We start from the raw sequence: 13,746 nt of genomic DNA, 5'->3' as shown, positions 1-13,746 counted from the left end.
CACCAAAGAATAAATCAAAGGCGAATAAAATACATCCAATGTCAATCACTGCTACAAACAACTAAAGTTTTAGTACCTCATCCAACATTCTACGTTACTCATCTCTGGCCTCAACAACTTTATCGTTGTCATTGAAATCAACGTGAAAGTTAGGGTTTAGGGCAAAAAATCATATCTAAATAATCTCCTTCTTCGTCAAACCTAGATTAAATTTGAACTAAAGTTGTCCTTGGATTAAGAGAAAAAGAGGAAAAGAAATTAAATTTGAACCAATTGACATCATCTATCAATTCAAACCTAATAATGAAAGGCATAAAATAGAAAATATGTAATTGATGTAGAATTATGTGACATCACCAGTTAGAAAAGTAACTTTTAGACATAAAATACGCTCATTTTGCAGAGGTGGCAAATTAAGAGGCAAGGGCATTTATGGTTTTTCCAGAGCCATCAATGTTCTTATATGGTAGATTATTAATTTAGTAGTGATACAAAAGTTAAAATGTACTTATATTTAAATGTAAAAAATATATACAAAGTTAACATTTGCTTAGGAGCAACAATTTTCTTAAAAATAAATATGTTGGTACTCCCTCCCTCTGGTCTCAATTATAAACAAAAAAAATTCTATAGTCTTAAATATTAAAAAAAAAACTATAATTATTCAATTCAATTCAACTATTCCAAATATATCCCTATGATTTTTTACATTTTAATATTTGCAACGATTTTCAAAGTAAAAAATAAGAGTACAATTAAAAAGAGAGTAAGAATTAAATACATTGACACATTCTTCTTTGTGGACGAGTTTTTTTTATAAATTTGAAGACCGAAAGTCAATTTTTTTAATTACACATTCAGTGTATTCCATACTCCCTCTGTCTCACAATAAGTGTTATTTTTCCTATTTTTATTTGTCTCAAATTATTTGTCCATTTAGAATACCAATGTGATATTTATTACTACCTTCGGTCCCATTTATAAGAAAATATTCTTTTTTTCAGATACATTGAATAAATAATGTATTTGGACAACATGTTGTTCAAATACATTATTTATTCAATGTATCTGAAATTTTTTTTTCCTTATAAATGAGACCAGAGGGAGTATTTCTTTTCACTAACTTACCCTAATTTATTATATTTTAATTCATTTATGTACTCCACTATTTATTATTAATAAGGTTATTTTAGTAAACAAGATTCATTTTATCATTAAAATCAATATAATTAATCATTTTCTTAAAAAATGTGAAAATCTTAAAGAAAACACCTATTGTAAGACGGAATGAGTAATATTTATCACATTTAAAAGAAAGTATCTCAAAAAATTTGTCAAAAATTTACAAATTACTGTTTTGAATTTTTTTACTTAGCAAGACAATAAAAAATATTTATTATTTTTTATATCATGTTTTTTTTTTTATAATACTCTCAATCAAGTAGTATTATTAAATTTCATATATTTTTCATTTTATTATAAAAAAATAATCGATAAATTAATAATTAATATTACCTTGAAACTTGAGTTTGTCCAAAGCAAAAGAAAAAAAAACTTTAAAAATATTAAAAATATATAAAACAAAAACAAAAACAAAAAAGTCTGTAAATATTACCAAGCAAAAAGAACATCTGGAATATGTTATTTCCAAGGCAACAGTTTTTTTCTCTAAATTTTGACTAACCAGAAACAAATTAAAAAACATAAATAAAAAGAATAAAAAAGCATGAGTAAAGTCAAAGATATAATAAATATAAAGGGAAAGCTCCTAAGTATAATAAACACTACATAAATTAAATAATATTAAAAATAACCTAAGTCCATGAATGAAATACACGTGTAGTGAAGTACAAGACAAGATCAATGAATAACAAACAAAAAAAAAAACGAAATCTAAAAGCAAATTCAAAACCCTAAATTTAAAAATTAAATAAAAAGAATAAAATCCAAAACCTTCCATTTCTATATTCCCTCCCTTCTTCCTCGGTTATTGAATTTTCTCTTCACGTTTTTCTTTCTTCATCATCATCATCTTGGTTGTCGTCATCATCACTTTTTACCTACGGTTACTTTCGTCGCTATATATATAACACAGTTTCGTTCTCGTTTTTTCAATATCACTCTTTTTCTATACTCTCTTGTTTCTTCATTACATTGCGTTTTGTTTTTCGGTTTCATGGATTCGCGTGAACCACCACATGCTCCTCCTCATCACCCTCAGGGTCACCACTTTCAACCTCCGTCGAACGTTGTCTTGGTGGGACCCAATCCGTTCACCAACACTGCCCCGACTACCATGATGGCACCTGCCACTGCTCGATTCCCTCTCTTCAACATGAACGCTAACCCTGCTAACCCTCCTCCTCATTCCGAGCCTTTCACCACCATTGCCACCACCACCACCACCACCACCAATGTCAACACTGCCGCCACCACCAACACTGTTCCTCCTTCCACCTTGGTACCATATGTTGCTGGCTCCTCTGAGTCATTCAAGAGAAAGAGGGGCCGGCCAAGGAAGTATTTTCCTGATGACAGCACTGCTCTTGGGTTGGGCTCGGGTTCGGGCTCTGGCTCGGGTTCCGGGCAGGCTCTTGCTATGAACTCTCCTGACTCTTCAACTGCTAAGAAGAGTAAGAGGGGGAGAGGAAGGCCTCGTGGCTCTGTTAAGAAGAAGCTTGGTATGTTAAATTTGGTTATTTTTTGTTATTTGAATTTGAATTTTGGAAAAGTATATTGTTTTTGTTGATTGTATTCGTTGTGGTTGTTCGTTTTTCAGGAGATAATGGCTCTGCTTTCCAGCCTCATGTGATCATGGTGAATCATGGAGAGGTATGCAATTGCTTTGCTTTTGTAATTTTGAAAATTTTGGTTGATTTATGAATTAAATGCTGATTTAGTTTTTGATGATGTTAAAAAGATGGTTACTTTGTTGTGTTTTTGTATTCAATTGGTGTTTTTCAAGAGTGGTTCTTAGTTCTTACCAATATGTTTTTTTTTTTCTTCTCTTGTTTGTAGGACATTTCTGAAAAAGTTATGGCCTTTAGTCAAGAAAGAGCGGCACCTGATACGGATATGTGCATTGTTTCTGCTGAAGGTTCGATTGGCACGGTTGCCCTTCATCAGGCGGGGAGCATTGTGGTTTTTGAGGTAGTTTTTAGATCCATTTTGATTCGAATCCGTTCAATAACTATGTATCTGATTAAGAAAAATTGTTTTGTTTGTACTATGTCAATTGGAAGAGATCTGAAATTTGATGTGATGTGTGTTTATTTGATGTGCATATATATGTTCTTGAGCTAGCATTTGGCATGTGACAGTGTTGTCTTTCTGGGTCATGGCTTTCATCCAAAATCTGCCATTAAAATGGTTTATGGATGGAACATGGTGGATACAATAGGCATTGTGGCCTATGGCAATTAGCACAAAATCCACATTGCCATAACGGCAATTTGAAAACACTGTCACATGAACAAAAGGATTTGGACTGCACGCAATCACAATCCCACACATTCACTCATGTAGTAAGCACATCAGTTGTCATTGGATTGAGATCGGATGGTGCAGAAAGCGAGTACATTTTGATTTTGTTAAACTCTAAAACACCAACTTTAAAATCTGCACTGTCCAATCTTGATTCAACAACCACCAATGTACTGACTTTGTGAATTCGTCAGATTGTGATTTCAGGCAATCCACATCCATTGAAAAAATGGAATGTTGTTGTCTTCTAATTTTTGTTCTCTCTGGTTCTACTATGTTTGTATTGTTTCGTTCAATTTTTTATATTCACTGCACATACAAACATTCCATATGTTTTGCACTGTCTAGTTTCACTGTACATACAAACATTCCATATGTTTTGCACAGTCTAGTTTTACATGAAAATACAATCTTTTTTATATTTTTCACTAAGAGTATGGCTGAGCTTTTATAAAAATAAAATCTATCACAATCATTTATAAATGCAGGGCTTTGTTTTTCTTTCCATTGAAACACTAAAGCAAGTATACTTTGCGGCTTGAAATAAAATTATCATGTTTCTTTTTCATTTTGCATCTCATATCTTTATTTCATTTCTTGATGGGTTAAAATTTGCATACATTATTTCCTGTGACATGGGAGAGATGTGGGATCTAATGTTGTCAAAACCACAAATATACTCGTGGGAGTGTACGGGTCTTAAGGATCCTTGCCCATAGATGTATACTTGCGGGGTTGAAGATTGGAGTGGGATTGCGTTCATACTCAGGATCGCACAATCTTCTCCGATCTCCTTTTAGATGTTTCCTAGTTCAATTAGTTGCTAACCAGTTTGAAAAATTGAATTATGTAACCTTTTCTCCCGGACTTGGACCAATAATGATGTAGATAATGAATATTCCATTAATGTTAGTAGTGTTAAGATTTAGATAGTTTTATGCATTTATGTGTGTTTGTGTGTGCGAGTTCAATTTTATATTTTAGGTAGCGTTTTACGATTCTTTAAACTCAGATCTTTCACCTCCTCGCGATCTTAAGTAGGATCTCAACTTTGACATTATTGGCACCATTCAAGCAGATCTACTTCCATAATTACCATTATATTTAGATTCTGAAGCGTGTCACTTGCATTTTATCACGTGTTAGCTTTATTTTTACTAATGCCGTTTTCTATAGTTATTTGGAAGCCAAAAGTCACATGATCGGATCATCTTTAATTTTGTTTGTGTTTTATTTTTCATAATTTACATAGCTAAATGTGCTTTGGTTTAATTCTCTTCCTATGATCTCTTGTTCCATCACAGGGCCAATTTGAAATTGTATCCCTGACAGCCCAGTCAGTAGAATCTGATGACGGCAGTGGCATTAAAAGAATGAGTAGCTTGAAGGTATCTGTAGGGGGTCCTGATTCACGCCTTTTGGGGGGTGTAGTTGCTGATAAGCTTGTTGCGGCATCGACAGTAAAGGTATTGCTCTCAAATGTTAGACAATTTACGTTGACAGTCTATATTCTGCGTGAGAAATTAATCAAACTCCGCGGCATCAGTTTTATGACTTTTAAAAAATCATTTGCAGGTCATAATGGGCTGTTTTACTTTGGATGGCAAAAAGACTAGCTCGAACAATCAGAAATCTGGGCCGTCTTCAACCCCACCGTCCAATTTTGCTGCTTCTGGGACTCCAACTAGCCCTACATCTCAAGGGCCTTCATCTGAGTCCTCTGGTGACCATGAGAATAGTCCTTTTACTCAGGGACCTGGAATCTACAACAATGCCAGTCAGGTCGATCAAAACATGATGTTCCACCACCCGCAAAACTGGGCTCGCCAAACTCAGCAGTGAGACGAGCAGGCTTTTAGGTTCACCATTGCAGAAGCAGGCTATTTGCATGGTGATTGTTCAAAGTTGTGGCTTTAGGACTAGTAATAAAAATAACTGGGACAGGTTTTAGGGGAGTTTATCGATATGTTTTTATATCTGTTTTTCTGCTTATTAGGATTTTCAAATTATTTATGATACAATGCTAGCAAGCTCCGCTTCTGGTTAATGAGCTTATTGCGGTTTTGGATCCGCTTGTGACATGTTAGAAATATGAGTTATGCACCCTCTCATTGGAGCTACATATTTTCAAGATGTTTCTTTCTTTTATTCTTGCTGTGTGCGAAAATAAAAAATAAAATGCGATTTCATAAAAATATCACCCTAGGAGATACTGATTGTGGTTCTTACGTTAGACGAAGAGAAGGGTTTTTAAGCGAGAAGATAAACTTTTACGTTAGACGAAGAGAAGGGTTTTTAAGCGACAAGTATAAGCGATATTTATACATATATTTAAACAACACTATATTTTATCATATGATAATCTATATTTGAAACCCACTTCAAGTTATTTTCTAGATTATATGTACTTCAAGACTTTTACATAGATATTCGAAGAAGTTATAGATTTCTCAAATTTCAGACTAAATTTCTCTAATTTCACAGTATAACTTCACTTTGAAAATCTACTGACTTGAAGAAAAGTGATATAGAAAAGTGCTTCTTTTGAACTCATTTTGACTCATTCCAACCATCTAACTTACTTAGTAAATCCAATTAAAAACCTTCATTTGAGACTTAACACTTGAAAGAAATATAATGTGATTGTGTTGTACTGTTGTTATCTTTGAATGAACAAATTCGTAAAAACAAATATGAGATTGTATGGTGTGATTGTGAACTGAGTAGTAAATCCATGTTAGAATGTCTATATTAGGCATGTGATCTAAAATAGATACTATAACATTTAGTGAGTTTAGAATCTATGTTAAGTCTTAAACATATTTAGTGAGTTTAGAATCTATGTTAAGTTTTAAGTTAGTAATTAAATTTTTAGAATGGATCCTAAATAGGTAGCGTGATTTTTGATGCTGTATTAAATTTTAGAGTTGAAATTAAGTATGATCACTTAGTTATTATATGTTCCTTAAATTCATGTTTAAGTAACTTTAATAGGGATTATAATATTCTCAAATATGTTACCATAAGTATATATATTTTTTTAAAACTGAAAGTATATTAAAAAAAAGAAAGGAACAAAGAGAGAGGGATCAAATCGAACACTCTCAAGCAGAGCAAAATCTATGACTTGGCCTATCAAGTTTGTTCTAACCAAAGCTATTACATAAGAAGACAAAACATTCCGATGAATAAAATTATTGAAGGAAAGACCAAAGTTTTATAAGCTATGAACATATTGGTTTCCCTCCTTAAATATACGAGTGACCAAAAAATTCATGTTCCTCAAAGCTTTGCAATTAAGCCATATGTTTCATAGGTTCCAAAGAACTGAGAAATCAAGCCTATAAAGGCCAACAAAACTAGAGAATTACCAATCTCAAGCCACAAGTTGGACCAATTCTTCCATATAACAATCTCTATAGATTTGATTTAGCACTTCAAGTAAAACTTGACTATTATCATTGAAGAGTTTTGAGATATTTCCTTGATTAAATATAATTATCAGAGATTGTTGGACAATTGTTACAACTGACATCTTCAAATATTGTTTGATCTTAAGTGTTGTCATTAGGGATGGGAATAGGCTAAGCTAGACTAGACTTTATAAGGCTTGAGTCTGGTCTACGATAAATTTGAAAGGCCTGAGTCTGGCCTATGACCAATAATAGACTCTCTTTTTTGGTCTTGCCTGGCCTTTTGAAGAGCCTGACTTGACCTGAAAGCCTATTTAAAAGTCTATTTTTCATTATGGTTTTCAATTAATCCATATTATTTAAGAAATTTTATAAGTCATCCTATATATTTAGCCTTTGTTCTAATATATGTGCATATATAGGCTTGCCTATTTAGCCTTTTTTTCTAATAAACACGTAAATATGGACCGATTTATTTAGCCTATTTTTAATATATATTAAAATATAGGCTGGCCTATAAGGCTTTATAGGCTTTTTTAATAGCTTAAGTCTGACCTATTTTATTAAATAGGCTTTTAAAAAAGCCTAGACCTAACCTTTTTGTTAAATAAGTCTGGTCTGGTCTGACCTTATATAGGTTAGGCCATAGGTCCCTGTAGGCCGGTCTGGCCTATTCCCACCCCTAATTATCATCATCAAAACAATTAAAATTATTTGAGTATTGCTGACAGTTGTATCTGTAAACACATATATCCATATTAACCATGTTTATATGACCTTAAAAATATGACAGTTGTATCTGTAAACACATATATCCATATTAACCATGTTTATATGACCTTAAAAATATGACCTTAGTTTCCCGTTATTGCAACTACAACCAAGTCTAGCCTTTCTATTTTCTAATACATCAATTCTTTTCTATTTTCTAATAAAGTAGACTATATTTTTCTTTTTTTTATAATCAAAGAGATATATTAAAAAATACTAGGGGTGCTTAACCCAAAAGTACAATAGAATAAAAGAGGACATAAAAGACCTAATCCGGATGCAACTGGCCAACCAAAAACCACCACCTCACCTAAGAAAAGGTCTCGGATCGACACACCAATCCGGCCAAGAAAAACTAACATACAAAACTCATAGCTTTTTTGTTTATTGACAAGTATAGGAATAATGACACCTCTTCCTTTAGGAGGGTCAATATTGGGTGAGTTTTCAATAAAGTTTTGATCTTCAAAAATGTTTCTTCACATTCTAATTTCTCCATTTTGTTAATGTTGCAAAAAAGTGAAAAATTTTACGGTTCGATTATTTTAATTTTAGTTTGATTTGATTCGACGGTTCGATTTAGCTTTTGGATTTTTTTGAACAACCCTATAAACAAGGAACTAAAATATTCAATACTCCAATTGAAATATTCAATACTCCAATTGATTCAACTACTCCCCCGACCTTATTTATAAACAAATATTCTTTTTTTAGATTCATTGAATAATGAATGTATCCGATCTTTTATGTAGACTAGATACATTCATTATTCAATGAATCTAAAAGGAGAATCTTTGCTTATAAATCAGGCCGGAGTAGTATTTAACTATTTTATCATTGATTTATTAGTTGGTTAAAATTCGATGAAAACCTAAACGCTATAATCTAAATATTCATGGGTATAGTTCACTCTTCATTTTCATAAATCTTAATTCCCTCACGATATCTTGATCTCATGGAACCTACTAGTACCTGATTATTTGTTTTTTTGGCTTATCACCACCAGTATAGTCCGGTTCGGAGATCAGTTCTGGTATCAAGTGATCTGATAAGTGCCAAAATGTACTTATTTTGTGTATGTAAATAGTGGCACTTATCGATAATTTTGTTAATACCGTTTGAATAATTCCCCGTTTTGTGTATAAATACGTATACTTTGTGAATAGTTGTATTTTCATATACTTTTATACCATTTGATAGTTTTTCCTTTGTTTTTATAGGTATTCATGCTTATTGGAGCCTTGAGGAATAAAGTGTCAAAGGCACGGCTTCGATTTCGCAATTTTGGTGAAAGCCCGCTTAGCCACCATCAAGCGGACTTCCAAAGACTCAAAATAAGGATGAAAAAAATCATCATTTTGGTTTCCATTCACTCATTATTGGATAGAGCATTGAATAAGCTTTCCAACGCTTCGAACCGGGCGCAATTCGGAGTTACGGTTCTCGAGTTATGGCGAAAACAAAATCTGATTTTTAGCAGACTCCGCTAAGCGGAGGGGGTCCGCTGAGCGGAGCTCCAGCGGAGCAAATCAGCGTCTGGATGAAATTTTGAGTCCGCTGAGCGGAGGGGGTCCGCTAAGCGGACCTGCTAAGACAGCAGCTCGTTAAAAGGGGCCAAAATCACATTTTTAGGTCATGGGTTGGGTATTTTTGAGTCCCAACTCCATCATTTTCATTCTTAGATCAAAATTAGCTTAGAAAACAACTTCGGAGGTTGCATAAGGATGATCGGGGGTGGATTGAGCGTCGAACGGAGCTGACAAACCGGGAGATCTTCGGTTCATTTCTCTTCTTCTTTGTGTATTTCTCTTTGGTTGGGTTTGTTTGTATATTTACTTGAATCTTATGTATATTTACCGATTATAATGTTATATTTAACTTGCTTTACGAATCCGTGTTGATGTTATCCTGGATTTTTGCTCTATGCTGGGGATTTGGGGTGATTTAGAGATAAACTTCTTGAATCCTTATCTAGGATGATTATCTGTTAGTTTCTGAACTCTAGAGATGGATTTAGAGCTAGCATTCACTGTGGGTATCTGTACTTAATGCTTTCATGTTTGAGCGGCGCGCGAGAGATCGCCGACGCGAGAATACGGATGTTCTCGCGACTTCGCGTTAGAGATAACCTTAGTTGTGAGATGATCTCGTTTGTGCTCCAGAGATGGACGCTTATGTGAGAGATACGTGATAACATAGATGAGTATCGTAGGTTTAGTATAATGGGTTGGTAAGTGTATGTTTGTGAAGAGTGAATATATTTACATTCCTGATAAGTTCTTTCTCTTCTAAGAATGTGTTTATTCTTTTCCTGTCTATATCTTTGTTTACTTTTTGCTCATTCAAACCCGAGCTCGAAACCGTAGAAACTGTTGAATGGCATCTCTCCATCTCTGAGGACGATAAATCCTGGATCAATATTTCCAAATCTTTCTTTTGTTGCTTGCCCTATACTGCATTCAACAAAATGGCGCCGTCGCCGGGGATGGTTTTGATTGCATCGCAATAGTTTTCGTGGTTTTGAGCTTTGTATTTATCGTATATATTGTATAGTTTCACTTGTATATATACTTACTTGTACATGTTTACTTGTTTATGTTCACCATATAGTTACTTGTATATGTTTACATATAAGTATACTTTTATTGGTGAATGTTGGTGAAACATGTTGATCTCGGATGAGCTCTTTAATAACAGATCTTCACTTTTCAACTTGTGAATCCAACATTCACCAACTTTACCTTTTTGTATGATAATAGTTGTTTGTGTTTCATACTTGTGCATATGTGTTTGTTTATGTATATGGTTGTATATTTTTGTTTTTATGTTCGTTTAATCATTGTATATATTTGTACCCGTAATGTTTGTTGAGTGGTTGGTTAGGACACTTTCTTTAGGCTTGCGCGTTGAGACGTCACCGTGGCATGACGGGAGGAAGCTACTTTCCAAACACCGAAACAATAAAGGCGTCGAGCTAACGACGTAAAACAAGCGCTTGTTGGGAGGCACCCCAACGGTTGTAAATATTGTTTATATTTCTGTTTATAAGTTATTAGGTGAAGTGGAAGAAAATTGGAACAACTATTGCAGTTCTGATTTTTCTGGTTTTTCTGTCATCCGCTAAGCGAGCCTAGCTCCGCTAAGCGATGACAGTAAAATTTTGTTTTCTTGCTTTGTACCAGTGGGGTTCCTATTCCACTTGGTTCACTCATTTTTCCCACTTTCACCAAGGTTATTTAGTAGTAGATACTAGTTTTATTTTTCTAATTCTTTTATTGGTTGTTTGTACTCAAATTTTGTTCGGTAATTCGAAGATTTTTGAGGTGATTCTCCAAAGCTTGAGTGTTTCAACTTGCGGATGTATGGTAGGATATTGTTTTTGAAGTTGTATCATTCAAGGTACTCATTTATCGCTTTCTATAGCATAACATGTTTAGGAAACTTTTCATTTGTACAATTACCATACCATTCATTCTTTTACATTACTTGCTTGTTGATTGAATCACTTTAGTTTCCAAACCATAAATGTGAGGAAGCTTTCCATTGTTCATATATGCTAGAGGCCACAATCTTTGTTTTAACTGGATTTTATTATGCTTAATCTTTTGTTTATGTTGATGTTATGAAAGCATGAAAAGGATCAAGGCATTTTGTTTCATTTTGAGCATAACCACCATAACCAAATAGTCAATTCACCTTGTGAGTGTGTGATCATTTGTTAACCCTTTTGAGCCTTTTTATCAATATCCATGTTATATTTGCTAAATGCTTATCTTTGAGTGTTTAGTTCTCATTTTTGCATGGATGATTGATTCTTTGTTTTCTTGAACCCTCAACCATGATTTTTGGTATGAATTTTTACCTTGCCTTAGAAAGTAGGGAGTATTCATATGATGGTGTGGTTGAATTCAAGTTGGGGAGAGAAATGGTTGCTACTTATGTGGTTGTTGCTATGAGGTTGAAAAGAAAGAAAAAAAAAGAAAAAAAAACGTGAAAAGAAAAAGAAAGAAAAAAAAATGAAAAAGTTTTGAAAAAGAAAAGGAAAAGAGAAGTGAATAATTGTGCTAATAAGTATTGTGATTGGTTTGAGAAACTTGTGGTTATGGAAGAAGTTTAATCGAGGTTTTGTTGTCTGAATATTTGGTGGATTGATCACTCCCTTAGGTTTAGGCAAGTTTTTGTTTCGATTAGCCTTAGGACATATCCCTTGTTTGTTAACCAAGCCACATTACAACCTTGATAAGTCCTTGTGATTCTTGCTTTTGTATCTTCAATGTGATTTTTGGATGAATGCATAATTTAATCTTTTGTTTGCAAGATTGTTGGATGAGTGTTAAAAGTCCCTCACCTTTGTGTGTTCTTCATTCATTGATGAAATTTTGCTAGGTGTGATTCATGAGATAACATGTATTGTGTTAGAATGTTTTGTATGTTTTTTGTGCTTAGGATTCGTTTCGTTTACATGTTGTCGTTGTAGGATAGTGGTAAGTATTTACTTTGTTTATACGTTTTTGTATTGAGCCATACATTTGTTTTTGGTTTTTCTAAACTTGTTGATTCACAATTCTTTGGTTTATTACTTTTGATTCTTTGATTTATTTGACATTGTTTGAGGACAAACAAAGTTTCAGGTTGGGGAGAGTTTGATAAGTGCCAAAATGTACTTATTTTGTGTATGTAAATAGTGGCACTTATCGATAATTTTGTTAATACCGTTTGAATAATTCCCCGTTTTGTGTATAAATACGTATACTTTGTGAATAGTTGTATTTTCATATACTTTTATACCATTTGATAGTTTTTCCTTTGTTTTTATAGGTATTCATGCTTATTGGAGCCTTGAGGAATAAAGTGTCAAAGGCACGGCTTCGATTTCGCAATTTTGGTGAAAGCCCGCTTAGCCACCATCAAGCGGACTTCCAAAGACTCAAAATAAGGATGAAAAAAATCATCATTTTGGTTTCCATTCACTCATTATTGGATAGAGCATTGAATAAGCTTTCCAACGCTTCGAACCGGGCGCAATTCGGAGTTACGGTTCTCGAGTTATGGCGAAAACAAAATCTGATTTTTAGCAGACTCCGCTAAGCGGAGGGGGTCCGCTGAGCGGAGGGGGTCCGCTGAGCGGAGCTCCAGCGGAGCAAATCAGCGTCTGGATGAAATTTTGAGTCCGCTGAGCGGAGGGGGTCCGCTAAGCGGACCTGCTAAGACAGCAGCTCGTTAAAAGGGGCCAAAATCACATTTTTAGGTCATGGGTTGGGTATTTTTGAGTCCCAACTCCATCATTTTCATTCTTAGATCAAAATTAGCTTAGAAAACAACTTCGGAGGTTGCATAAGGATGATCGGGGGTGGATTGAGCGTCGAACGGAGCTGACAAACCGGGAGATCTTCGGTTCATTTCTCTTCTTCTTTGTGTATTTCTCTTTGGTTGGGTTTGTTTGTATATTTACTTGAATCTTATGTATATTTACCGATTATAATGTTATATTTAACTTGCTTTACGAATCTGTGTTGATGTTATCCTGGATTTTTGCTCTATGCTGGGGATTTGGGGTGATTTAGAGATAAACTTCTTGAATCCTTATCTAGGATGATTATCTGTTAGTTTCTGAACTCTAGAGATGGATTTAGAGCTAGCATTCACTGTGGGTATCTGTACTTAATGCTTTCATGTTTGAGCGGCGCGCGAGAGATCGCCGACGCGAGAATACGGATGTTCTCGCGACTTCGCGTTAGAGATAACCTTAGTTGTGAGATGATCTCGTTTGTGCTCCAGAGATGGACGCTTATGTGAGAGATACGTGATAACATAGATGAGTATCGTAGGTTTAGTATAATGGGTTGGTAAGTGTATGTTTGTGAAGAGTGAATATATTTACATTCCTGATAAGTTCTTTCTCTTCTAAGAATGTGTTTATTCTTTTCCTGTCTATATCTTTGTTTACTTTTTGCTCATTCAAACCCGAGCTCGAAACCGTAGAAACTGTTGAATGGCATCTCTCCATCTCTGAGGACGATAAATCCTGGATCAATATTTCCAAATCTTTCTTTTGTTGCTTGCCCTATACTGCATTCAA

General features: G+C 34.2%; 1 protein-coding gene across 1 annotated transcript; it reads left to right on the top strand.

Annotated features, from left to right (window-relative positions):
- Positions 1 to 1,924: 1,924 nt before the first annotated feature.
- Positions 1,925 to 5,605, top strand: LOC131646960 (AT-hook motif nuclear-localized protein 8-like). The gene is made up of 5 exons (XM_058916884.1): positions 1,925 to 2,681; positions 2,780 to 2,832; positions 3,019 to 3,150; positions 4,788 to 4,949; positions 5,059 to 5,605. Exons 1-5 carry the CDS (start codon positions 2,177 to 2,179, stop codon positions 5,323 to 5,325), a joined length of 1,119 nt encoding a protein of 372 aa, XP_058772867.1. The 5' UTR covers positions 1,925 to 2,176; the 3' UTR covers positions 5,326 to 5,605.
- The last annotated feature ends 8,141 nt before the right edge of the window (positions 5,606 to 13,746 follow it).

This window comes from Vicia villosa, linkage group LG2 (genome assembly GCF_029867415.1).
Source record: "Vicia villosa cultivar HV-30 ecotype Madison, WI linkage group LG2, Vvil1.0, whole genome shotgun sequence".
Lineage (NCBI taxonomy): Eukaryota > Viridiplantae > Streptophyta > Magnoliopsida > Fabales > Fabaceae > Vicia > Vicia villosa.
This window is presented reverse-complemented; position numbering and strand designations above follow the sequence as displayed.

Coding starts and splice junctions, on each gene's coding strand:
- LOC131646960 (XM_058916884.1), top strand. CDS start 2,177: ATGGATTCGCGTGAACCACCACATGCTCCTCCTCATCACCCTCAGGGT. Junction 3,151..4,787: donor GGAGCATTGTGGTTTTTGAG/GTAGTTTTTAGA, acceptor GTTCCATCACAG/GGCCAATTTGAAATTGTATC. Junction 4,950..5,058: donor TTGCGGCATCGACAGTAAAG/GTATTGCTCTCA, acceptor AATCATTTGCAG/GTCATAATGGGCTGTTTTAC.